General features: G+C 48.7%; 2 protein-coding genes across 2 annotated transcripts in view; one reads left to right on the top strand and one right to left on the bottom strand.

Annotated features, from left to right (window-relative positions):
- The window catches only part of dynlrb1 (dynein light chain roadblock-type 1), a gene marked incomplete at its 3' end in the record, with an annotated part of 137,919 nt that overhangs the window by 76,676 nt on the left and 35,642 nt on the right, over positions 1-25,601 (bottom strand). Inside the window, 1 exon segment of the mRNA NM_001292587.1 lies at positions 14,496-14,514.
- Positions 3,493-23,948, top strand: LOC103188614 (N-terminal EF-hand calcium-binding protein 1). Its single transcript, XM_007908655.2, has 13 exons — positions 3,493-4,062; positions 10,010-10,034; positions 11,846-11,954; positions 13,402-13,427; positions 14,071-14,168; positions 14,809-14,945; positions 15,782-15,903; positions 17,415-17,494; positions 18,639-18,692; positions 19,442-19,554; positions 20,143-20,220; positions 21,699-21,790; positions 23,850-23,948. Exons 1-13 carry the CDS (start codon positions 3,958-3,960, stop codon positions 23,879-23,881), a joined length of 1,071 nt encoding a protein of 356 aa, XP_007906846.1. The 5' UTR covers positions 3,493-3,957; the 3' UTR covers positions 23,882-23,948.

Raw genomic sequence — 25,601 nt, 5'->3', positions numbered from 1 at the left:
TAGAATATATCTTTCTTGTTCCTGTGTGTGTGTTTGTGGGCATAGACAGAACAAATGTCACATAATAGCCCATACGAAGTAATTCTTTATTTCCCGGGTCACGACATTACAACACTCCTAACCATAACCCACACTTCCTGGTTCCTTGCCCAATATCCTCTCCTGTTTCTATTTCATTGGCTCTTTATTATTAATTAATTGATTAATTAATTGACATTTTGCTTCTTAAAAACAATATCCTCCATTGGTTTACAACCCCACCCCAACCTGCTCAGTGTGAGTCTCGGTCTGTGTCCACACGGTTTTATCTGTGAAGCCGATTCGGTAACAGCTTTTAAGAGAGAAGATGATAATTATTTGGGGAGGATGAGTTTGCAGGGTTATGGGGAGAGCGCGGGGGAGTGGGATTGATTTGGAAACTCTTTTCAAAGAGCTGGCACAGACACAACGGGCCGAATGGCCTCCTTCTGTGCTGTATAATTCTATGAAATCCAGACCTCCTCTGGCTGTCAGTGGGAAGTGTTAGTTTGGGGGTGGGAAGTGTTGTCTCCAAAGAGTAATCAGCGGTGGTTTTAGACGGGGGGCGGTGGTGGGGAGCGCGAGTTCTGGATAGTGATGTTTGACCAAAAGAAAACAAAAACACCACCAAGATATTGCTTTCCATTCTGCAGAAAGCTTTTTAAACCGTAGAAATTTAAACAGAAGACACAGAAGATGTCCATTTGGCCCATCGTGTCAACCACCTCTTTTAAAAGCAATCCTTTCAGATCTGTTTACCCCTGCCCTTTCTCTTTGCCCCTCCTGACCTTCTCCCCCACCCTCTCCCTCCCTTCGCCCCACCCCGTACTGCCTGCAGATCACTCCTTTTTAGATATTTACCTTATCTACGGAGTCAAGATATTTTTTAAAAAGTCTGTACTTCCCTTCCCCCACCTCCCCCCCACTCCAAAATCTCACCACTATTACTCCCCTCACACCAGCCTGGAGGTGGGGAGCCTGGGCTGTCTCTAGCCTATTTTTTTGCGGGGGTGGGGGAAGGGCGGAATTTGGACTTGTACAAAAACCTATGGGATTGAAAGCTGCTCTCTTTCTATTTTGTGGGGCAATACAATTTATTCCTCTTATCCTGTAGTGTGTAGCACCTTTCATGTCAGGGGGATGTACCCAAAGAGCTTGTTGGATATGACTTCCTTCTCATCCTCTTGCCTCCCTTTTCTCCCATCGTCCCCACCCCCCGGCATAGGTGAGGCCTTGTGATGGGGATGGATTGGGCTGCTTGGTGTGTGTGTTTGGGGGGGGTGTGGGGAGAGCGGGGAGGTCAATGTGCTTGGGTTAAGCACTTTGAGATGTCTCAAAGACATGATAAGATGCTATATCAAATGCAAGGATGACTGTATGAAATGCCCCATAAATTGCCATGTGGTGGTCTCTGTCTAGCCACCAGATGGTGCCAGTATTCACCATGGGTTTGGTCAGCCTGAGAGTGAACCTGGTGTGGGAGGGGGGGTGGGGGCTTGGTGTTGGCTCTCTGGCCGTTCACACATTTCTCCGATTCACAAATTGAGACTAACAAGTTCTTTATTTCTGTTTGGTTTTTGCTCTTTCAGCCGAGTGTCTTCGTGGCTTGAGAACCTCCCAACTTAAACTATTGGGACACACCTCGGGATGTCCTCCTGACGTGAAAAGCCCTTATACAAATGTAGTTTTGTTGGTGTTGTGAGTTCATGTGTTTATTTAGCAGGTCCCAAGTCTGAACTCGCTCTGGGAATACCAGACGTTGATTTTCACTGCTGTTCTATTGAATTCTGACCCTGTGTGTCTCTCTTTGTCTCTCAATCTCTCCCTCTGTCTCTCTCTTTCCATCTGTATGTGTGTGTGTCTCTGTCTCCCTCTCTCTTTTCTCCCCTTCCCTCCCTCCCCCCTCTTCATTTTATCTCTCTGGACGGGGATACGCACCTTGCTCACACCTTAATCCCAGAGAATTACAATGTAAATTGGCAAAAGGCTTTGGCGAGGGCGGGGGGAAATCCAGTATGTGCTTTGGTGGTTGGAGGGGGGGTAACCACTGGAGTTTAACTCACTTCACCTCATCATTGGGCACTGGCTCGCTACCTACTGCTTGTCCAGCGAGGACCACCCTGCCCACAGCGCTCTGGCTGCAGTGTTTCCTGAGAGCTGAATGGGAAGAATGACCCCATGGTGTTCCCCCTCCACCACCTCCCTCGCTGTTTGCCTCCCTGTCCGCTTGTTCCCAACGAGCTGTTTTACAAAGATCATGTGTTAAAGACAGCAAATTAGACACCTGGTCAGGGCTTTGTACCCCATTTCTGAACATCACAGGTTGGGGCTCATTCTCTTGGCTAAGACTGAAAGTGTTGAAGTTGGGGTGTGTGGTGGGGGGATTGTGCGGGAGAGAGAGGGTGGTCTCTCACGTAAGGGGTGTGTTGGGGCCATGCTTTCTCTTTTTCTCTCGCTCAAACCTTCTGGAGTTGGTTGAATGTTATAAAAGCTTCAGTTTCAGGAGGTGGTCCCCCCCCCCCACCACCCCTGCTCTCTGTACATAATGTATATTGATTGTATATAGTTTCAATATGAAAGAGGAAATAAAAGTATTTTTAAAACTCCTTGGAAGCTCTGGTCGTATGTTATGGGGGGGGGGGGGAGGCGGTGAGGGTTGCTGTTGATTTCGGGGAGGGACTCCTTTTGGACCTTGTAAATAGCTGAGTCTCTTCACAGTCCCCACCAACACACCCCCCCAAAAAAATGTGGTCACTCAATCCACGACTGTGGGACACTGCTGTGCGCAATTGACTGCCGTGTTCTGCCCACAAAATACACAGTCACTACACTTTACAGTATATTCTAGGAAGCACTTTGAGACGTCTCGACAACAGAATAAGGCGCTCTATCACATGCAAGAATTATTATTATTAGCATTATTATCTGTAATGAGTTGAACAGTGCTGCAAGATATATGTTTAATGTCTGCCTAAACAGGCAGAACCCTATATTAGATATTAGATAATAAACATGATAACAGATAATAAATTCAGGCAGTGAGTGGCTGCTGTGTGGCTGTGTCTTTCTCCCTGCAGCGATTGAAGAGTTTTCCTAAGTGATTGACAAAAAACCCTGCTATTTGACAACTAATTTAAAAAGAGGGGGAAAATTGTACATTTAAAAGGGTGGGTTTGTGTCTGGGTGCTGTGGGGGTGGGTTGGGGGAAGAGGGGATTGGGATCATAATAAATAATAATCCTTGCACTTGAAATAATAATTATAATATTCCTTGCATTTGATATAGCGGGTTATCATGTCGTCGAGACGTCTCCAAGCGCCGCTTCACGGGATTTGCTGTAAAGTGGAGTGACTGTGTGTTTGTCGAACGCCTCCCACCCCCACCTGCCCGAGCCTGCTGTGACCGACAGACAAACAGCCCACAGGAGGTCCAGAGCAAACACAGCGTGGGAGCCAATGGATGGTGAGCGAGGGGGTGGGCACTGGGAGGATGAAAGTAGCATTGATGGTGCATTGCTGCTCAGTGATCAGATCAGTGAGGAGCGAGAGGAAAGGATGGGAGAGAAGAAATGAGAGAAAGCCGCAGATAGAGAGATAGAGAGAGAGAATCTTTCTCTGTACCAGATAGGCAGTAATCTGCAGTCATTCACACACACACGCACACAGACCGAGGCACGGTGAGGTGTCATGCCTTAGAGCACACACACGAGATAACTGAGTGAATTTTTCAAAAAAATTTAACGTCGGGCAAAATTGTTTAGGTATTTGAGTTTTGGGGGTTTTTGATATCTACTTGTTGACGTCTCGCTCTGCGAGTGTGTGGTGAGCGAGCACGGAAGTGGGCGTGCGTGCGTTTTTCTACTTGCTCTCTCTCGTTCTCTCTCTCTCTTTCTTTCTCGCTCTCGTTCGCTGATCCTCTGGTCTCCAATCCTGTCCCGAGATGATGTCTTGCACCGAAATGATCACCATGTGTCTGCAGGCGGCTAAATACAAGGACCGTCGCCCTGGCAAGCCACTGCCAGTCAGGCTCCCGGGCTTCATTGACGTGAGTAGAAGTTACCGCGCTCACCGGCGGACGCCGACACTGTCCGTTTCGCCAGCGTCAGTGGTCAGAGCGCTCGCCTCGCCAGAGAGAGGACCCGGGTTCGATTCCCGGGCGGGGCAAAACCTTAGCCAAGTTTCCTTACTCCACACACCTCTGTTTACCAAGCAGTAGGTAGGAAGTTAGTCGATTGGTGGATCACTTTCCAGGGGTAATAATCCCTTCAAAATAAAAAAAATTTGGAAACTCAATCCACGACTGTTTTGTGGGACGCTGCCGTGCGCAATTGGTTGCCGTGTTTCGCCCACAAAACGCACAGTCGCTACACTTTACAGCACATTCTGTGAAGGGCTTTGAGACGTCTCGAAGACGTGATAAGGCGCTGTATCAAATGCAAGGTTTATTATTATTATCGTTATCCCTTATTACTTTGGGGAGTGTTTATTTTAATGGTGAGTGTTGATGAGCTGAGCTGAGCTGAACCAGGGGTTTAAGCTTTGATGGTTTGAGCGTGATCAGGGGCTGGGAGCTGAGGTGAAATCTCTCTCTCTCTCTGCCCAGCTCGGCTCAGTTGAGTTGAAGTCTTGCCATCAAAACATTTCTGTTTGTATTGCAAGTTTTACACACAGGGGAAAACACTGATGTTAGCTTTGCTTAAGATCTCTCTCTCCCTCACTCCCCCACTCGCTCTCAATTAACTTCCTCTTTCCCTCGATCTCTCAAGTTTCACTCTTCCTCCCCCCCACTCGCTGCCTCATACTCCTCGCTCTCCCCCTCTCTGTTCTCACACTCTACATTGTCGGAGATGCCGTCCTTCGGATGAGACGTTAAACCAAGATCCTATCTGTGCCTGTTTAGTTACATGTTAAAGATGCCATGAAGCTATTCGAAAAGAGAATAGGGAATTTCTGTCTCCCGGTGTCCTGGTCAGCAATCCCCCAAATAAATTTGGTCACTGACTCCATGGCTGTTTGTGGGACACTGCTGTATGCAATTGGGTGACTGCATTTGCTTAGAAATACACTTTACACTATTTCCTGTGAAGCACTTTGAGACATTTTTCCGACTTGATAAGGCGCTGTATGAAAAAACAATGCGGGGTTTAAGTGGTTGCCTGTTTGGATGCAGTGCGCAATCTCAGTGCCCGATGAATATCCTTGGGCTTATTACACAGAGACTGCTGTTAAACTCCTCACTAATTGCCACTGACTCAGCCGTTCCCATTGGCAGGCTATTAAGGTAACACTCGTGGGAATGGAAATGTCACCCACTGGTGAGGCTGTGCAAACAAGAGTGCTGATGCCTTCTCTGTCTTCACGTTCCTTCCTCACCACCATTGGCAACCAAACCTTTAGTCACTGCGGCCCTCTTTCATCCTCCCTCCCCCACCAACGCCACCCCCATTAATTAAACAAAAACGCCCCCTTCGCCCGCTCCTTCTGTCCCCTGGCCCTGACAGCCCTCTCTCCTTTGCTGGGTCTGCTGTTTCTGCACCCCCGAGATTTGATGCGTCGATGTGAGCCTCGTGGGCAGCCACAGGACCACAGCATCTGCTGCGCCATCTGTCACCATCCAAGTGAACAGGGAGCCTCCTAGCCCCCTCCCCACCTTGTGCATGCTATGAGTCCTGTGGAACCCTGTAGTGTAGTGGTTAGAGCGCTTGTCTCGCAAGCGAGAGGACCCGGGTTCGATTCCCGGCAGGAAACCTTAACCAAGTTTCCTTACTCTACACTCACGCCTCTGTTTACCCAGCAGTAAGTAGGAACACGGTTGTTAGTCAATTGGCTGATTGCTTTTGGGGTTTAATAATCCCTCCCCCCCCAAATAAATAATAATAATATGGTCACACAATTCACGATTGTTTGTGGGACATTATTGTGTGCAATTGGCTGCCGCGGTTCGCCCACAAAATATACATCCCGTGAATATACATTGTATCGTGTGAAGCGCTTTGAGACGTCTCAACATGATATAGCAAATGTAAGGATTATTGTTATTATTTTGAATATTATTATTAGTACGAATCACAAATACATTGTATAGTGATTCACGTGAAGTGCTTTGGGATGTGAAAGAGGCGATTCCAAACAGAAGAATTATTATTATTAATTATGATTTTGATATCATAAGAAACATCTACCAAATAAGCCGGTCTGTGCCTGGCATTTTCCAGCTGGGGAAACAGAGAGGCTCGAATTCTAAGTAAATAGTTTTGAATGAGGATCAGAGTGGGGTGGGGTGGGGGGGAATTGGGGGTTGGGGAGTGAGGGAGTGGGGGGTTGGCGATGTGGGAATGGAGCGAGGCTGTCTGACAGTGATGCTGTCACTGTCACGGTGTCTCGGAGATGATGAAAGAGTCTCGCTGACGGCAGGGACTTGACGAGTGCAAACATCTTCCAGTAATTGGTTTGTGCGCTCGCACGCTGGCGGAGCGGGGACGGTTGCTAAGGGAAACACTGTTGGATGCGCTGTGATGTGCGGAGATGAAAAGGCGCTCCTTTCAGCCCTCGCTTGCTGTGTTATCACTAAAATAATAACACAGTTAAATAGATAATAATCGTATGTAATATCACCGTGTGTCAGCCTGGCTCAGTGGTAGTGCTCTCTCGCTCTTTCTCTCTCTCTCTCGCCTCCGAGTCAGAAGGTTGTGGGTTCAAGCCCTCACGTTGGGACTTGGAATCACACAGTCTCAGCTGATGTTCCAGTGCAGGACTGGGGGGCTGTTCCATTGTTGGAGGTGCCATCCTTTGGATGAGACATTAAACTGAGCTCCCTGTCTGCCTGACCAGGTGGATGATAAAGATCCTGCAGCGCTATTGGAAAAGAGAAGAGAGCTTCTCTCTCCCGGTGTCCCTGGCCAACAATCCCCCAAATCAAAAAAATTGGTCACCAGTCCATGACTGTTTGTTGTGTGCAACTGTGAAGCACTTTGAGACGTCTCGACGACGTGATCAGGCGCTAAGTCAATTGCAAGGATTGTTATTATCATTAACACAAGCACAGTCACTACAGTTATTGCCGGGGAACAGTTCTATTTGTAACTGCTGAGCTCAGAGATTGTGCTATTGTTAATGTACATCCTAAAGCTGTGGGTGGGGGGGAGCGGTGGGGGGGTGGGTAGGGAGGCTTGTGGGGTGGTGGGGGTGTTGTAAGGAGAGGGGGTTGCGGGGGTGTGGGGTTTGCTTAGAGGAAAATTGCCATCTCCCCACAGTGTGGCCGGGAGGTGCTGATTAGCTGCAGTAATGTCTCCCTATTGCCCTCTGAAGGTCGGAGCTGAGATGGTTTCCCTCTGGTGATTGAGGGACACAGACAGCTCGGGGTCTGAGGCTGTATTTTTCTCTCTCAAAGTGTTCAATATCAGACGTTGACTTTCATCGCTGTTCTGTTGAATTTTGACCCTGTGTCTGTCTCTGTCTCTCAATCTCTGTCTCTCTCAGTCTCTGTCTCTCAGTCTCTGTCTCTGTCAGTCTCTGTCTCTCAGTCTCCGTCTCTGTCAATCTCTGTCTCTCAGTCTCAAAGTGCTTCACAGAATATATTATGAAGACTGTATATTTTGTGGGCGAAAGGTGTTCATTGCGCACAGCGATGTCCCACAAACAGTCGTGGATTGAGTGACCACATTTTTTTTGAAGGGATTATTAACCCCGGAAATGTGATCCGCCATTGACTAACAACCGGGTTCCTACTTACTTCTGGGTAAACAGAGGCGTGTGGAGTAAGGAAATTTGCCCAATGTTTCGCCCTCGCCCGGGATTCTAAAACATATAAAATATTTGGGATTTTTTCCTCTCCCGTTCATACCCCTGCGACTGGGAATTTAGTAATAACATAAATAACATGCCTTAGATTTGGTACTGTACAGTGCCTCTCAAGTCAGGAGCGACGTCTCAAAGCGCTTCACAGGATAGACTGTAAAGTGGAGTGGGCGTGTGTGCCATGTGGGCAAAGGTGGTCATGTTTACGCTGTGATGATTACAAACAGATGTGCACAGGGTGTTCACAAAGTCCTGTTACCCCCAAGTTTTGGTTTCTCTACAGTGCACTACTGACCAACAACAGAAACGTGTGTGTGTGTGTGTGTGTGTGCACGTGTATGTGCTCATGTGTTTGTGTGCATGTGTGTTTGTGTACATGTGTGCGTGCGTGTATTTGTATGTGTGTGTGTGTGTGAGTGCCATCATTTTCATGGCAGATAATGAGCCATCGCCATGTTCGGTGTCACACTTCCCGTGACATGAATGGAGTCAGTGAGGAGGCGAAATGCGTTCTGACGCCTGTTTCATAGTCTCGTATCCCTGTTGTGTAACAGGACTTGGTGGACGCTCTGTATTATTATCGTTGACCTAATCCCTGTGTACGTTAGACTAAGTCCAGTGTTAGCTCAGTGTTACCTTCCACTCCAGCCGGTCAACCAGCTGCTGGAGTCTGTTGACCTGAGTTACCCACTGACTTTCGGGCTCAACGTGGACACCTGTAACAGGAGAGGAACCAACAACAACAAACAAATGACATTTACACAGCGCCCGTCACGTGGGGAGGACGTCCCCAGACGCTGGACAGTCAAGGGGTTTGCACCATGAGCGGCTCACCAGGAGCGAGCATTAACCCCCGGGTCCCAACAGCCAAAGAGCTCACAGCGAGACCCCACACACAGCCGATCATTCAACAAACTGTCTGGAGGATTCTTGGCCGGGAACCTGAGGAGAAACTCCCTTGATAATAATTATAATAATAATAATAATCCTTGCAATTGATGCAGGGCCTTGTCACGTCGTCGAGACGTCTCAAAGCGCTTCACAGGATACACAGGGAATTTTTGTGGGAATTCTCTGTGTGCAAATTGGCTGCTGCGTTCGTCCACACACTACACCAGTTGCTAATTATTGAGAGGTGCTTTGAGACGTCTCGCAGCTCTGCAAATAGGAGTTTAAATCCCACATCCTCGTTTTTTTGTGAGGTTTCTCTTGATTTGGTGATGGGTGAGTCATCGCGACTTGTAGTGTGTGTGACCTTCGGAGTCGCAGACGCCTTTGTCAACTGTGAGCCTGACATCAGCAGCAGTCGCCAAGACTCTCTACGGGCCTTTAATTAATGATCGTGTCTTTACTGTGACTTTAATAACGGAGATAGGCTGAGTGACAGAGCCTGACTCCCTCCTCCCTCCCCTCCCGTGTCTTAGATTAGATTTAACATCAATGCACAGTCGTATTTAGCAGTTGTTAAAAAATAGGGGAGAGTGAGTGAGGAAGGGATGGAAAGGGGGGAAAGGAGAGAGAGGGGTGGAGTGTGGAGTGGGGGAGAGAGAGAGAGAGAGAGACAGGGAGTCCTTAGCGTAATGGTTAGCCCGCTCTCCTCGCACGTGAGAAAACTATCATAATAATGATCCTTGGATGGGATACAGCGCCTTATCACGTCATTGAGATGTCTCAAAACGCTTCACAGGATGCACTGCAAATTGTAGAGACTGCGTATTTTATGGGCGAAACACAGCAGCCAGTTTGCACACAGCAATGTCCCACAAAAATCGAGTGAGTGATCAATTTTATTTGGGGGCTTGTTGACCAGGACACAGGGAGAGAGAGAGAAAACCCCTTCTCTTTTCGAATAGCGCATAGATCTTTAGCATCCACCTGAACTGGCACAGATGGGACCCGGGTTTGATCCCCAGGCAGGGCGAATCCTTAGGCAAGTCTCCTTACTCCACACGCCTCTTTCTGCTTACTCAGCAGTAAGTAGGAACCAGGTTGTTAGTCAGCTTTCCTCGCGCCATAACAAATGCTAGGAATATTTGCCAAAAGCCGCAAATTTCAGCCCCGGATTGGCACGTTTCTCGAGGCTGTTGTCCGATTGGGATCCAGTCCCTCTCTCCCGAGTGGCCTCATTGTCCGTAGTGACCAACTTAGCCGTGGCTCCGCCCATCAACACTTACCTGGTCTCTGATCTCTTACAGATTTTTCGCAGAGCAGATAAGAACGGTGAGTAGATAAGACAATGTTTCCCCTTCGTTTCTTCCCAGTTTGTGGGGCGAGGGGACGGGGAATGGGGGATGGGGAGAAGAAATGGGAGACGGATGGACAGAAGAGAGGATCCGACCTTGGAACCCTTCACATCACAATGATTTCCCGCGTGCAGCCAGTCAGGGCTGTGTTTATTTACGGTTCCAATGAAGTGATCTTCAAATCCTTATGAGAGGCCGGAGAAGTTAGGATTATTCTCCTTGGAGCAGAGAAGGTTACTGCGAGATTTAATAGAGGTGTTCAAAATGATGAGGGGATTTGATACGGTGAACAGAGAGAAAGTGTTTCTACTGGCGGTAACCCGAGGACTCAGATTTAAAATAGTTGCCAAAAGAAACAGAGGGGAGGGGAGGAGAATTTTTTTCATACAGCGAGTTGTTGGGATCTGGAACGCATTGCCTGAAGGGTGGGGGAAGCCGATTCGATAACAACTTCCAAGAGAGAATTAGATAGATATTTGGGGAGGACAAGTTTGCAGCGCTCTGGGGAGAGCGCGGAGGAGTGGGATAGATTTGGAAGCTCTTTTCAAAGAGCAGCACAGACACGATGGGCCGAATGGCCTCCTTCTCTGCTGTACAATTCTACGATTCTATGATTGTACCCCAACTCAGGTGAGAACCAAACTAGCTTGTTGGTTAGAGCGTTCGCCTCGCAGGTGCGAGGACCAGGGTTTGATTCCCGGGCGGGGCAAAACCTTCGGCAAGTTTCCTTACTCCACACGCCAATACACCTCCATCCACTCACTTACTCACTCTCTCTCTCCCCCCTTTCTCTTTTTGGTTCCCTCCCCCTCTCACTTTGTCATTCTCCTGTGTTCTCTTGTTTGGTCACGTTCTACTCCCCCTCTCTCTCTCTCTCTCTCTCACACATTCTCTTTTCACTCTCACACTCTCATTTCACTTTCTCTCTCACGTTCCCTGTCTCTGTCTCACATGTCTCTCTTTTCTGGTTGATTTCCAATTAAAGGCTGATTAACCCACTCTACCATTGTGTCATATGATTCAAAGAGTTAGTCACTAATGCAGGCTTGCTGGTTGGCACAAACAATCCCACACAAAGCTGTGAATGTCACCAGCGACGTCAAGTAGAAGGGTTATTTTTAAACAAAGGGGTTATTTGGATGTGAAACACTCTACACAAGTGACTATTGGTATTGAGTCAAATTTAAAGAGAATTAGATAAATCGAGAGAGAGAGACAGAGACAGAGAGAGATACAGAAACAGACAGAGAGAGAGACAGAGACATGGATACACATACACACAAAAAAGAGAAAGAGACACCGACAGACAGAGAGAAACAGAGATGTAGACACACTTACACAGACACATACAGACAGAGAGAGAGACACACACACAGACACACACAGACAGAGACACATAGACACATAGATATACACGTGCGTAGATACACACACATAGACACACGCGAACAGATAGAGATAGACAGAGACACACATAGATAGAGAAAGAGAGACGCACACATACAGACACACACACAAATGTACACAACAGACACGGCCACTCTGTGGTGCCCACAAGTTTTGGCTCTCCCTGACCATTCCTTGCAAGGAAATGTTCGCGAGCCTCCAACCTCTCAGTAATTTGGGGACGAAGACTCTTAAGCACGGGGATGGGGATGGGATTTTGCAGGGGTCAGACACCTGGTCGACCAGAGACAACTGATCTCTGTGTTGCCTTTGACTGCGTCAGAGTCTATCAGGCTGTGTGTAGGGGGGGTTTGGAGCTGTTCCAATTGTCTTCTCTTACAGACGACGGTAAATTGTCCCTGGAGGAGTTTAAGGCTTACTTTGCTGATGGCGTCCTGGGCTCCTTTGAGCTACAGGAGCTCTTTCACGAGATCGATAAGCAGTGTGCTAAGTGAGTAATGCCGGGTCTCTGTCTCCGTCTTTGTCTCAGCTAATTAAGTAAACAGGATGCAACCCTCCAGAGAGAGAGCGAGAGAGAGGGCATTCCATCCCAACAAGTATCTCTGGGATTTACATGTATAGTTGGGATACATGGAATTCTCTGTTAAACAGCTGATCCGTACAGGAAAGTTTCCCACTCCAACCCTCCCCCAAAATACACAGTCACTCCGCTTTACAGTATATCCTGTGAAGCGCTTTGAGTCGTCTCAATGACGTGATAAGGCGCTGTATCAAAGGCAAGGATTGTTATTATTATTATTAAGAATCAACTGATTGTCAAGGTTGGGGAAAGTTGCTTGTGGAGTTCACAGCCATCCCGTGGCGAGAGAGAGAGAGAGAGAGAGAGAGCAGACCCCTCTCTGCTGGCGGACACCAACAGCGACTCTGTGGTTCCTCGCTGACAAGCCGTGAGGAGGGGGCGGCCAGAGCTGGTAGAGCTCCATGTCAGAAGCGATCAGGCTGAGAGACGAGTGATTTATTGAGCGGCCCTGGGAGCTGTGTGCTGCCACCTAACATTCTGCGCACTTGCCTGCTGACCACCACCCAATTCCCCCCACACCCCCCTCTCCTCCCCTCCTCCCCGTCCCCCATCAAGCTCCAGGCAATCTGGGCTTCAGTGATGAGCCGCTTTTGGAAGGTTAATATTCTGAAGGTTATTTGTAATGTGTGTAATAATAATAATAATATAATAATCCTTGCATTTGATATAACGCCTTATCAGGCCATTGAGACGGCAACAACACAGCCACTTGCATTTACATATTGCCCCTCACACAGGGCAGCGTCCCAGAACGTCTCAAAACGCTTCACAGGTAATGCTGTAAAGTGAATTGATTGTATATTTTATGGGCGAAATAATAATAATCATTATAATAATAATAATTATTATAATCAAACATTCTGACTAACGTTTCTACGCCAGCTCAGAAGGAATTGCGAAAAAAATAAACCCAACGTTTGTTTTAATTATTATTTGATTTTAATTGGATTTTCAGCGCTCTGAGACACTGTAAATGAAGAGGCAACTCCTGTTAATTGAACTAGCGAAAGCCGACAAAACACACACACACGGTCTCCTATTTTATAGTAAAATCCTACGAGGCGCAGTGAGACACGCAACGATGTGATAAGGCATTGTATTAAATGCAAGGATGATGATGATTGTTATTAATAATTATTGTCTGAAGTGTTTTGAGACATCCTCCTGACATGAAAGGCGTTGTGTCAAATGCAAGTGTTGTTATTATTGTTATTAATAAACCCGTGAAGGGCTTTGAGACATCCCCCTGACGTAAAAAGCGCCGTGTCAAATGCATGGATTGTTTATTTGTTAGGTTTTAAGCCTCGAGCCGATAATCCAATATCATTTTTTTTTATTCGCTCTCGTTTAATCGCAGCAACTTGGATACTGAAGAGCTGTGCGGTAAGTCAGTCTCCTCACTGCCCTTCCCATCATTTCCCTTCCCTTTGCTGGCCTTCCCTAACAAGGCATTTCACTTCAGGCTTCCCAGTGACTGGTAGATGTCCTGGGGGAGATGTCACAGCGAGGGCAGGTGGGTGGAGGCTCTCCAGCACTCTGTTTGCCCATTGCTCCTCGTTGTGAACTAGTCTCCTCTCCTTCGTGTGGTTGGGTTAAGGCTGCTCCTGTCAACTCTGATCCATCAGCCACTCAGACGGACGTGACTGGGGGAGGTGTGGTGGTGTGGGGGGGGGTGGCTCTACATCAGCGTTCTGGAAACTCTCGGGAATGTCAGGAAGTTCGGCAAAGTCACCGAGGATGAGGGGCTCTTTCTTCCCTGTCCCTCGCTCCCTGTCCCACTGCGTCCTGAAACTCTGGAACTCTCTCCCTCTTATCCCTCCGCCTTGCCCCCTTCCTTCCCCATCTTCAGCCTGAAAATATTCCTGTTTGACCGTGCCTACGTTCACCTCCCAGCCCTCCCGCCCCCCCACACCCCACCCAGCTCGGAGTCAGGCTCTGCCACCATCAAGCGCTCCGGGCCGCTACCCTGCGTGAGGGTCTCTATATAAATACAAGTTGTTGTTGTTGGTGGTGTGTGTGTTTGCAGAGTATTTTTCCGAGCACATGGGGGAGTTTGAGAGTGTGCTGTCCGCGCTGGAGCAACTGAACATCTCGGTGCTCGGGGCCATGGACAAAACCAAAAAGGTAATTCAGACGCCCCCCACCCCACCGCCCCCTCCAACACACACAAGATCCTAGAAATTTACAGCGCAGAAGAGGGAGGCCATTCAGCCCCTCGAGCCTCCCCCGAGCCTCTCTCAGAACCAGCCGTGCAGTTGTTTATTCCGTCTGAAATTGCGCATACCCGGGAACGCGAGAAAGATCTGCCCTGCGCGTTCATGGCCGAGTCCAGTGTTTCCGCAACAACTTTTAGAGCCGCGTGGAAACAGGTTCAACAACAACAACAACAACAACTTTCGAGGTGGGATTTAAATCAGTACTTGAAATGGAAACATTTACAAGGATATGGGGTTAGAGCGGGGGAGTGGGACTGATGGGGCGGCTCTTCCGTAGAGCCGGCACTGGCACGATGGGCCGCATGGCCTCCTTCTGTGCTGTAATATTCTATGATCCTGTGTCTCACAGGCTAAGACCGGGTGGAATCTGGGATCTCTACCACCTTCACTGCAGTTGCAGGGCTGTGTATCTCTGTTCCCTGCCCACCGGCTCAGATGCTACCTTGCTTGTTGTTGTTGTTGTTGTTGTCGTTGATATAAACGCATTCCAAATGCTTTGTGGGGGAATTGCGGTGGAGTGTAGTGACTGTGTGCGCGTGTGCCCCCAGGAATACCAGACTTCCTCGGCCCTCAGGCAGTTTGTGACCCGCTTCCTGCTGAGGGAGACCATGGAGCAGCTTCAGTCACTGCAGAGCTCGCTGGAGTGTGCCATCGAGGCCGTGGGGGAGCAGAGCAGCCGAGAGAGGTGGGCAGCCACACGGTCACCTTCTCCCCCCCTTACATACCCCCTCCCCTCCCTCCAGCACCACCACACACCGAGTTACACAGAGTTACGTAGAACGATATGACATGGAAACATGCCATTTGGGCTCCACACACGCTTCCTATTCCCCTCTTCCACACACCCCCATTCCCCTCTTCCACACCCCTCCATTCCCCTCTCCCACACCCCTCCATTCCCCTCTCCCACACCCCTCCATTCCCCTCTCCCACACCCCTCCATTCCCCTCTCCCACACCCCTCCATTCCCCTCTCCCACACCCCTCCATTCCCCTCTCCCACACCCCTCCATTCCCCTCTCCCACACCCCTCCATTCCCCTCTCCCACACCCCTCTATTCCCCTTTCTCTCAGGTATACATCAAGTTTCCTCTGAAACACCTTGAAACTTTTTGCTTCAACCACAGCTCCTGGTGGCGAGTTCCACACTCTCACCATCCTCTCTGTGAAGAGGTTCCTGCTAACCGCACTGCGTTAGATCTGTTACGGACTCCCTGATATCCACACCCTCGGGTTTCAGACTCGCCAACCAGCGGAAACAGCCCCTTCAGCATCCACTTCATCAAATAGTTTCATAATTTTAAACACCTCAATTGGATCCGTCTTTAAAAACCCTCTCGTCTCCAGAGAGAAAAGCTCCCAAAGTGTGTCCAATCTGCCCTGATATGAGTCTGCGCTGCTCTCACTCTCCAGTCCTACATTAACCCTCCTATATATGTCCCTGGAGCGGGAGTTCTCTCTCTCTCTCTCTCTCTCTCCTCTCTCTCTCTCTCTCTCTCACACGTCGCTCTCCCATTGACAGGGAGGAGCCGCAGATGCCCGAGCCCCTCTCTGTCCATCGGCCGGTCAGACGCTGCGGTCGCAGGGCCCAGAAGACCTTCTGCCTGTCCCCCAGCGACCCTTTCTCTGGGATCCTCCACTCAGGTATTGAACACTGGAACAGTAACAGATGCCGCCACTTTGTACTGTCACCCGCACACAACTCCGTGCCCCCAGATCACACCAGTCCTCGCCAGGCTCCGCTGGCTCCTGAGCACAGAACCGAACAACTTCAAGATCCTCTCACTCGTCTACAAATCCCTTCAGGCCCTGGCACCTCCGTGGACGTTTCGCCCACAAAATACACAGTCAATTCCTTTACAGTGTATCCTGTGAAATGCTTTGAAACGTTTCGAAAGATGTGATAAGGCGCTGTATCAAATGCAAGGATTATTATTATTATTATTATTACCTCTCTGACCTGCTTACTCCCCAACCCACTGCCTGCTGCCTCCGCCCGACTGGCTCTGGCTTCATGTGTTAGTCCCTCGTCCTCTCCGTTCCACCATCGGCGTCCACGCTTTCAGCCACTAATCCCCGAGACTTTGGAACCCTCTTCCTCAATCCCTCCCCTCTATTCCCCTCTCCTACACCCCTTTTTCAGATCGCACCAAAGACCTTCCTCTTCGGCCGAGTCTAAGGTCAACTCACCACCCCCCCCCCCCCACCGACTCGCCACTGTTAAGTGCTCTGAGAGACTGCCCCGCATGCAGAACACGCTGTATAAATGCAAGTTGTTGTTGTCATAATAATAATCCTGGCATTTTGATACAGCGCCTGATCACGCTTTTGAGACGTCTCAAAGCGCTTCACGGGATATACAGCCACGTGAATTAACCGTGTGTTTTGTGGGCGAAAGTTGTTGTTGTTGATCTCTTCCTTCCCCAACCGCACCACCCCTCCCCCCTCCCCACGCTCTGCCGGGAGTGAAATAAAGGGGATGCGGAGAAAATGTGGAGAAATGGGGTTATAGATGGGATCTGCCAACGAAAGGGGAGGGAGGCGATCGCTGGCTATTTTGAGCGACAGACAGCGCGGGATGAATCCAATGGAATCCTGAAGGAAATTTGTTGGTTTGGTGATGTGAGCGAGGGCCGCCCCCTGTTGGCCTTGGACGCTCACTGCGACAGACCAAGAGACTTCCCTGGGACCTGAATTTCATCCAGTGCTTTAGATGGAGTTACATTAACTCCGCAGCAGGATCACTCCACGGTTGTTTGTGGGCAAACTGGCCCGCCCGGGGTTTCACCCACAAAACGCACGGTCAATCCACTGAACAGTGTATCCTGTGAAGCGCTTTGAGACGTCTCGACGACGTGACAAGGCCCTGCATCAATTGCAAGGATTATTATTATTATTATAATTATTATCAAGGGAGTGTCTCCTCAGGTTCCCGGCCAAGAATCCTCCAGACAGTTTGTTGAATGACCGGCTGTGTGTGGGGTCTCGCTGTGAGCTCTTTGGCTGTTGGGACCCGGGGGTTAATGCTCGCTCCTGGTGAGCCGCTCATGGTGCAAACCCCTTGACTGTCCAGCGTCTAGGGACGTCCTCCCCACGTGACGGGCGCTGTGTAAATGTCATTTGTTTGTTGTTGTTGGTTCCTCTCCCTGTTACAGGTGTCCACGTTGAGCCCGAAAGTCAGTGGGTAACTCAGGTCAACAGACTCCAGCAGCTGGTTGACCGGCTGGAGTGGAAGGTAACACTGAGCTAACACTGGACTTAGTCTAACGTACACAGGGATTAGGTCAACGATAATAATACAGAGCGTCCACCAAGTCCTGTTACACAACAGGGATACGAGACTATGAAACAGGCGTCAGAGACGCATTTCGCCTCCTCATGACTCCATTCATGTCACGGGAGGTGTGACACCGAACATGGCGATGGCTCATTATCTGCCATGAAAATGATGGCACTCACACACACACACACATACAAATACACGCACGCACACATGTACACAAACACACATGCACACAAACACACGCACACACACACATGCACACACACACACAAACACATACACTCACACAACAAACACACACATACTCACACAACAAACACACACACACGTACATGCACGCAAATAGTCACACACATGCACACACACACACATCAATCCTTTGCACGTCTAAATACACTTGTACTGAATACAATGAACACGTCTAAATACAATTATCATCATTCTTTCACATGTTTCTGTTGTTGGTCAGTAGTGCACTGTAGAGACACCAAAACTTGGGGTAACAGGACTTTGTGAACACCCTGTGCACATCTGTTTGTAATCATCACAGCGTAAACATGACCACCTTTGCCCACATGGCACACACGCCCACTCCACTTTACAGTCTATCCTGTGAAGCGCTTTGAGACGTCGCTCCTGACGTGAGAGGCACTGTACAGTACCAGATGTAAAGCATGTTATTTATATTATTATTAAGTTCCCCAGCTTATGAACGGTTATGAACAGGAGAGAAAAAAAATCACAAATATTTTATGTCCTTTGGATTCCTGGGTCAGGGCAAAACCTTGGGCAAGTTTCCTCACTCCACACACGCACACGCGTCTCTGTTTACCCATCAGTGAGTAAGAACACAGTTGTTAATCGTTTTCCAGAGGTAATAATTCCTTTTTTTAAAAAAAATGTGTTCGATCAATCCACGACCGTTTTTGAATCACCGCTGTGCACAATGGACATGTTTCTCCCACCACATATACAGTCTTTATAATACATTCTGCGAAGGGCTTTGAGACGTGATAAGGCGCTATATCAAATGCAAGGATTATTATTATTATTATATGTAAAACAAAAGCTGAAAATCTTTCTGTTGTGTTGGTAGACTCCGAGACTGGAGCCTTTGAAAGAAGAACTGATTGATGGGACCTCCCAGTCTGTAAGTGCCTGGTGTCTCGTCACCACGCGGGTAGAGACTGGGGCAAAATACACCAGAGAACGGGGAAAAACAACTCAATTTAGAGAAAGGAGCAAACGGAACATGATCTTTCTCCTGCCCACCACCCCTCCCCTTCCCCCAACCCCACACTCCCTGTCCCCAACACCCCTCCCCTTCCCCACCACTCACCCACAGGATCAGAATGTTTCCACCCAAAGGAGTTTTGCTTACTTTTTGGTCTGACCCATGTGGAAACAATAACAACAACAGCAACTCGTACTTCGATAGCGAGCCCTTCACTCGGGGTGACGTCCCAGAGCCGTGAATAAGAGTCTGCATTTATCCTGGAGTGCAGACTCTCTCTCTCTCTCTCTCTCTCCCCCCTCACACCAACCAAACAACCAACCCCCCTCGTGCAGCTAGGACCACCCTCCCCGTTAGTTAGGGCTTTGGCTGCAGGGTTACCAGGAGCTGAGAAGGAGGATTCCCTGCCCCCAGTGACTGGTCGGTCCTTCCAGGTCCTGCGGATGGGCTGAGCTGTCATCAGCAATGAGTGCCCTGGAATACTGCGGCCCCTCTTGGCTCAGGAACCGGGGACTAGAGACAGAGAAAGAGAGATAGAGAAAGAGAACCACAGGGGGTGGATGATCCCCACTGCCAATGGGAGGGAAGAGACCCAGAGAGCCTTGCGTGTTCCAATCCCACGCAGGGCAGGGAGACTGACGCCCTCTCCCCTCTCCCCCTCGTAGCAGCTGATGGTGGTTCAGAGGCAGATGTCGGTGCTGGAGGAGGAGGTGGAGGAGTTCCGCCAGGACCTCAAGCGATATGTCAAGTCCGCAGCCAATCAGAGCGGCAGTTTGCAGTAAGTCGCAACCCGTTCTGGCTGATTACCGCGGCGACCGCCGGCCGCTTTGGCTTAATAACCACACCCTCCCCCCACCCCCATATTTATGGGGATATTGGCAGAATCCGGGGAACATCCTTCATGGCGGCTGATCCTCGGGGCTGTTAAAGGCGGTACCCAGGCAACCTTTATGGTCGGCCAATTCTTGAATTTTAATATTTCTTGATGTTCATGCCACAGTCAATAAATAGTCAATCAAGGAAAACATGGAGTTACCTGGACTTGTGCAAATGTTGGGGGAGGGGGAGAGTGGGTGGGGTGGGGGGCACCTCTTAATGGCCCACGGGCCACAGGTTGGCCAGCACTGGTTTAGAGGTTTGCACATAGACAGTGGCGGGCAAGGTGGGAATGCCTCATGCTTGTGGGAGCTGAAGCTACAGCAACATGGGGAGAGAGGGATGGAGGGGGATATGGGGAGCGGTGGAGGGAGGGTGGGATGTGGGGAGGGGGCGTGGAGGAGAGGGGGGAGTGGAGGGGAATTCAACTCCAGGGTCTCTCTGTCTTCATGTCACGTTCATGTTGATGTCTGTCCACTCTCGTAACCAGCATCTCTGTCCAGAAACTGAGGAATGAATCCCGTTTCATCGTGTATGAGTTCTGGCAGGATCGGGCTTCTTGGAGGAGGTAAGAGATGGTGTGGGCTGTGGGTGGGAGACATTACCTCTGGAAGCCAGTTTCCTTTTTTACACCTTTAGGGGAAAAAAATATGATTCTTACCTTCGATTTGCAGCAGGAGGACGTCTCAAAGCGCACTCAATCTAACCTGTTCCACGTCCCCCACCTGGCCCACCCCACCATTGGCAGTCAGGTCTTCAGCCTCTCTGCCTCCACCCTTTGGAATGCCATCCCATAGCTCCTCCTCCTCGACTCTTCCCTTACCTCCTTCGACCATGCCTTCGGCCATCCTCCTTCCCCCACCTCTCTGGATCCCACCCCCCTACTCAGGTGCAAATCCTTCACTGTTTAGCACTTTGGTACTTCCTCCTGATGTAAAAGGTGTAAAAGGTGTTGTGTAAATGTTAATTGTGTTAAGAAATAAGAACGTAAGAAATAGGAGCCCCGCCATTTAATAAGTTCATGGCTGATCTTCTAACCTAATTCCATTTCCCCGCCCTATCCTCATATCCCTCAATCCCTTTCGTTTTTAAAAAATTATTGATCTCATGTTCAAGGACTGAGCATCCACAGCCTTTGGGGTAGGGAATTCCATCAATTCGCTACCCTCTGAGTGAAGAAACGTTTTCTCAACTCAGTTCTAAAAGGCTGACCTTTAATCCTGAGACTATAACCCCCTAGAGTTAGATTCTCCAACCAGAGGAAACAGTCTCACACTATCTACCCTGTCAAGACCCTTAAGAATTTTATAGGTTTCTATAAGATCACCTCTAATTCTTCTCTATTCTAGAGAATATAAGCCTAGTTTACTCAACCTCTCCTTGTAGGTTAACCCCCCCTCACCCAGGAACCAACCTAGTGAATCTACACTGCACTCCCTCTAAGGTGAGTATATCCTTTCTTAGATAAGGAGACCAAAACTGCACACAATATTCTCTGTGCGGTCTCACCAAGGCCTTATACAATTGCACCAAGACTTCCCTACTCTTGTACTCCAACCCCTTTGCAATAAATGCTAACATGCTATTAGCCTTCCTAATTGCTGGCTGTACCTGCATACTAACCTTCTGTGATTGGTGTACAAGGCCACCTAAATCCCTCTGAATATTAACACTAGTATTCTCCCCCTCCAGAAAATAATCTGCTTTTCTATTTTTCTATTTTTTCTAACTAGGTGAATAACTTCACACTTGCCCACATCATACTCCGTCTGCCACCTTTTTGCCCACTCGCTTAACCTGTCTATATTCCTTTGCATCCTCCTTGTGTCCTCTTCACAGCTTTCTTTCCCACCTAGCTTTGTATTGTCTGTGAATTTAGATATATTAAGCTCTATTTCCTCATCAATGTCATTGATGTAGACTGTAAACAGTTGAGGCCCAAGCACTGATCCTTGCGGCACTCCACCAGTCACAACCTGCAAATCTGAGAAGATTGTTGTTGTTGTTGTTGTTGACACTAACTAATGGATGGGTAAAACGTCTCAGCCACCTGCAGGCAAACCACAGCAAGGCCTTCCAGAGGAAGAATGTGGATTTCCTGGAGACCCCTGAGCTCATGACCACCATGCTGCTGCCTGGTAAGACTCCCGCCCACACCCGTGCCCCCACCCCCCGGCCTGGGCCAAGGACAATGAGGCCCTTTCTATCACCTTCAACACCAACAGCAACAACACCACCATCAACAAGAACTTGTCCTTGCAAAATAATGCTTGCATTTAATATAGCGCCTTATCATGTCGTTGAGACGTCTCAAAGCGCTTCACAGAGCGTACTGTAAGGTGTAGTAACTTTGTATTTTGTGGGCAAAACGTGGCAGCCAATTGTGTAAGGCAGTGTCCCACTACCCATCATGGATTGAGTGACTGCATTTTTTGGAGGGATCATTACCCCCGGAAAACAATCCGCCAATCGACTGACAACCAGGTCCCTACTTACTGCTGGGTAAACAGAGACATGTGGAGTAAAGAAACTTGCCTGAGGTTTATAAGTTATAATATAAAATATTATAACTTATTCTATATATAAAGAATTGTATTGCATCTAATTGGAAGCTTCACACATGTGTTCAACCAATGAGCCATGAAAACAGAACAGGCAGTTGAGGGGTTAAACATCCCTGTGCTCCATGAATATTATTTGCATTGGACATGAAAGAATACCACAAATACATGATCTTTTGACGTTTTATGATTTACATAGTTAGGGCTCAGTGCGTTTATCTGTTGCTTTGAATCCAGTCCGTTCAATGTTGTTATTTGACGAGCTATTTGCATTATTGCGTTATTTATCTGGTATTGCTACCAACGTTTCGATCACAAAACACACAGTCACTCTACTTTACGGTATATTCTGTGAAGTGCTTTTGAGGACGTCTCAATGACGTAATAAGGCGCTGTATCAAATGCAAGGGTTATTATTATTATTATTATTATAACAACAACACTCGCATCTCTGACCTGGCCAGAGGGAAAGATAGAGTTCCTTCACAAAACACACAGTCACTACACTTTTACAATAAAATCCTGCGAAGCACTTTGGGACTTCTTCCCAACATGAAAGGCCCTGTACCAAATTATTGTTTAATGGTTAAGATGTCCAACCTCCTCAATACCCAGCGACTAGCAGAGACCCTCATGCAAGAAGCAAATAATAATATAATAACATAATATAATAATATAATAATAAACCTTGCATCGAGGACGTCACAGACGATCAACTGTCTTTGACTAATCCATTGTCAGGCAAATCACCTCGGAGTCAACTTAGTCCCAAAGGGGAAGAGGATGGTTTACTTTGCATATGTCGTGCTGCATTGCTCTGCCTCCTACCCTCATCTGACGCCCTGGGCTCTCCTCTGGGTGAGAGGAACATTGCTTGTTATTTGCATCCTCCCCACCCCTACCCCTCCACCCCCCCCCACCACCCACCCCCACTTTCTCTCAATTACTTGCCTTGTGTCTGTTAGTAAACAATACAAAGTGGGTCTCAGGTCTTTGCATAAGTCAGCGAGAGCGTAGCTTTAGGAACTCTAAATTAAATAGAAATGTTAAACTGTAGTAATTGGAGTTCAGGTACAGATCAGCCACGGTCTAATAGAATGGCGGATCAGACTCGAGGGGCTGAATGGCCTCCTCCTGTTCCTATGTTCGCAAACACAGTAACCTTCAGCACTGAAAGAGGCTGTCTGGCCCATCCTGTCTATGCTCCGTGTGTTAACTGTCTTTTTGTTATCAATCCCACCTTGTAGCTCTCCCTCCCTCTCTCCCTCTTTTCTCTCTCTTTCCCTCTCTCTCACTCTCCCACGTGATTCCATTGAATCTGACCTCAACAGCCACTTGTGGGAATGAGTAATAATAATAATAATCCTCACATTTGAGCCAGCGCCTTATCACGGTGCAAACGTCTCAAGGTGCTTTGCAGGATTTACTGCGTAGTGTAGCGACTGTGTATTTTGTGGGCGATACACAGCTGTATTGGCTGCTGCCCCACATTGTTATACAGTTTAGATTATTAATCTACACAACGACTTCCTGGTTCAGATGGCAACCTGGAAAGGTGCCTTTGCTCTCTCTCTGTCTCTGTCTCTCTATCTCTTTGTCTCTAGTTTAACTGTTTATGTTGTTGTTGTTTTCTCAGCTTCCTGGTGGATCATCAGCAACAACAACTGACTCTGTGATGGGCCGCTGAAAGCCATCTCGCTCTGTGCCGTGCTGGGAGAAGGCCCTCCTCACAAACACCTCCGCCCCACCCCTCTGTCCCCCCCCCCACCCCCCACACCGCCTGCCTGCCCGCTGCTGCCTTCAGATCGCTGGCATCCTGCGTGGAGGTTGCCGTGGGTCTCTGTAGACGAGTTATGTGCAATAACTGATGTAGTTGGGTCGCTAACATATCTATTGTAAATGGCTGAGGGGTCGCAGTTGACCTGTGACGTCGTCAGTCCCTGTGTCTGTCTGTACGTGGCTCCTTCCTCCCCCTCCACTCGCTCACTCTCCCCCTCCTATGGACTTGCACTGGGGGTGGGGGGGTGGTGTGAGTGGGGAGGTGGTGCAGGAGATGATTACAGTAAAACTCCCCATAAGTCCGATCTGTGTAAATTGTTTAATGGCCTAAGTTGTACATCTGCCCACGTCCCATTCAAGGGTTTATCTTCTGTGCAAGTTTGACATAACTCATACTTTGCATAAGTCATAGTAAATGTGTGGCCTCAACTGATGCGACTTATGTGAGGTTTACGATAATAATAATCCTTGACTACACTGTAAGGTATAGTGACTGTGCGTTTCGTGGGCGAACACAACGGGAGATGTAGCGAGTGCGCAACGAGTGTACGATTCACAAAGAACTCAAATCTCGAATTCCCACGAAAGCACAGGCGGCCAAGGGAGGTACAGGCGGACAGCGGTTGCAGGCAATCTCAGACGGGTGGCTTCCCACCAGCCCCCACCCCCCCCCCCACCACCCACCCCAACTCCCTTTTTTTGATGATGAAAAGCTTTCTTTTGGATTTTGTGGGTTTATTTTGAAACTGTGTGACTTTGACTCTGTGGGTGCCAACCTGTGGTGTAATAAATTGCATGTGTACAGATACAGTGGGATATTCTGTCTCTTTATTTCTCCCCTCCCCCTCTTTCCCCCTTCCCCTCCCTCCCTCACCCAAAACCCCCTCCCCATTTGACCGACTCGAACAGATGCGTATTTTGCTGTGTTTTGAGGGCGTTATTCAACATTAGAGTTAACAGTTTATGCTGTTTCTCAACAACAACTTGCATTTATACAGCTCCCCTCACAGGGTCCCGGAGCACTTGACTTTGGCGGAGTACGACTCGGGGGGAGTCGGGGGGAGGGGGGAGGCGACCGAAGGCTCCAGTAGGTCGCAGAGCACCCCTCCCTCCCCAATACGTGGTTTTTTCCTTTTCAGATCCGGCTGTCCACCATTTTTTTCTTACGTTTCAAACCGCGTATTTTTTTTTGTAAATTGGGTGTGCGCGAGGGATTTTTGTTCATTTATTATTTTTGGTTTAACCTTTATTTCCCAGGGTCTGTCGCCAAGGGGATACGTGAAAGAGTCTCAGGCTCTCTCTCTCTCTCTTCTCCCACCCATGTGCTGCGTTTGCCAACAAAGAGACAGTCACTATACAGGAGAGTGTCACTACCTGTGATGTCAACAACAAGAAACTTGGGCTCGGATCTAGTCCTGACTGATGCCTGTGACAAGTCAACAGCGCGTGCTGGCCTTTACTCCCTATCTCCATTTTCCACTGTGTGTTGCAATAGGTGGCTTGTCTCTACCCCCTCCTCGCTCCCTCCCTTCCCTCCCCTCACCCTGACCATTTCCCCCCAATGCTCGGGTCCTGACCCAACTGTACAGCGCCTTGAGACGTCCTCCCG

The sequence above is a fragment of the Callorhinchus milii genome, unplaced genomic scaffold (genome assembly GCF_018977255.1).
Source record: "Callorhinchus milii isolate IMCB2004 unplaced genomic scaffold, IMCB_Cmil_1.0 Scaffold18, whole genome shotgun sequence".
In the NCBI taxonomy this organism is placed as follows: domain Eukaryota; kingdom Metazoa; phylum Chordata; class Chondrichthyes; order Chimaeriformes; family Callorhinchidae; genus Callorhinchus; species Callorhinchus milii.
The sequence above is the reverse complement of the archived record's forward strand: the minus strand, read 5'-3'. Positions and strand labels throughout refer to the sequence as shown.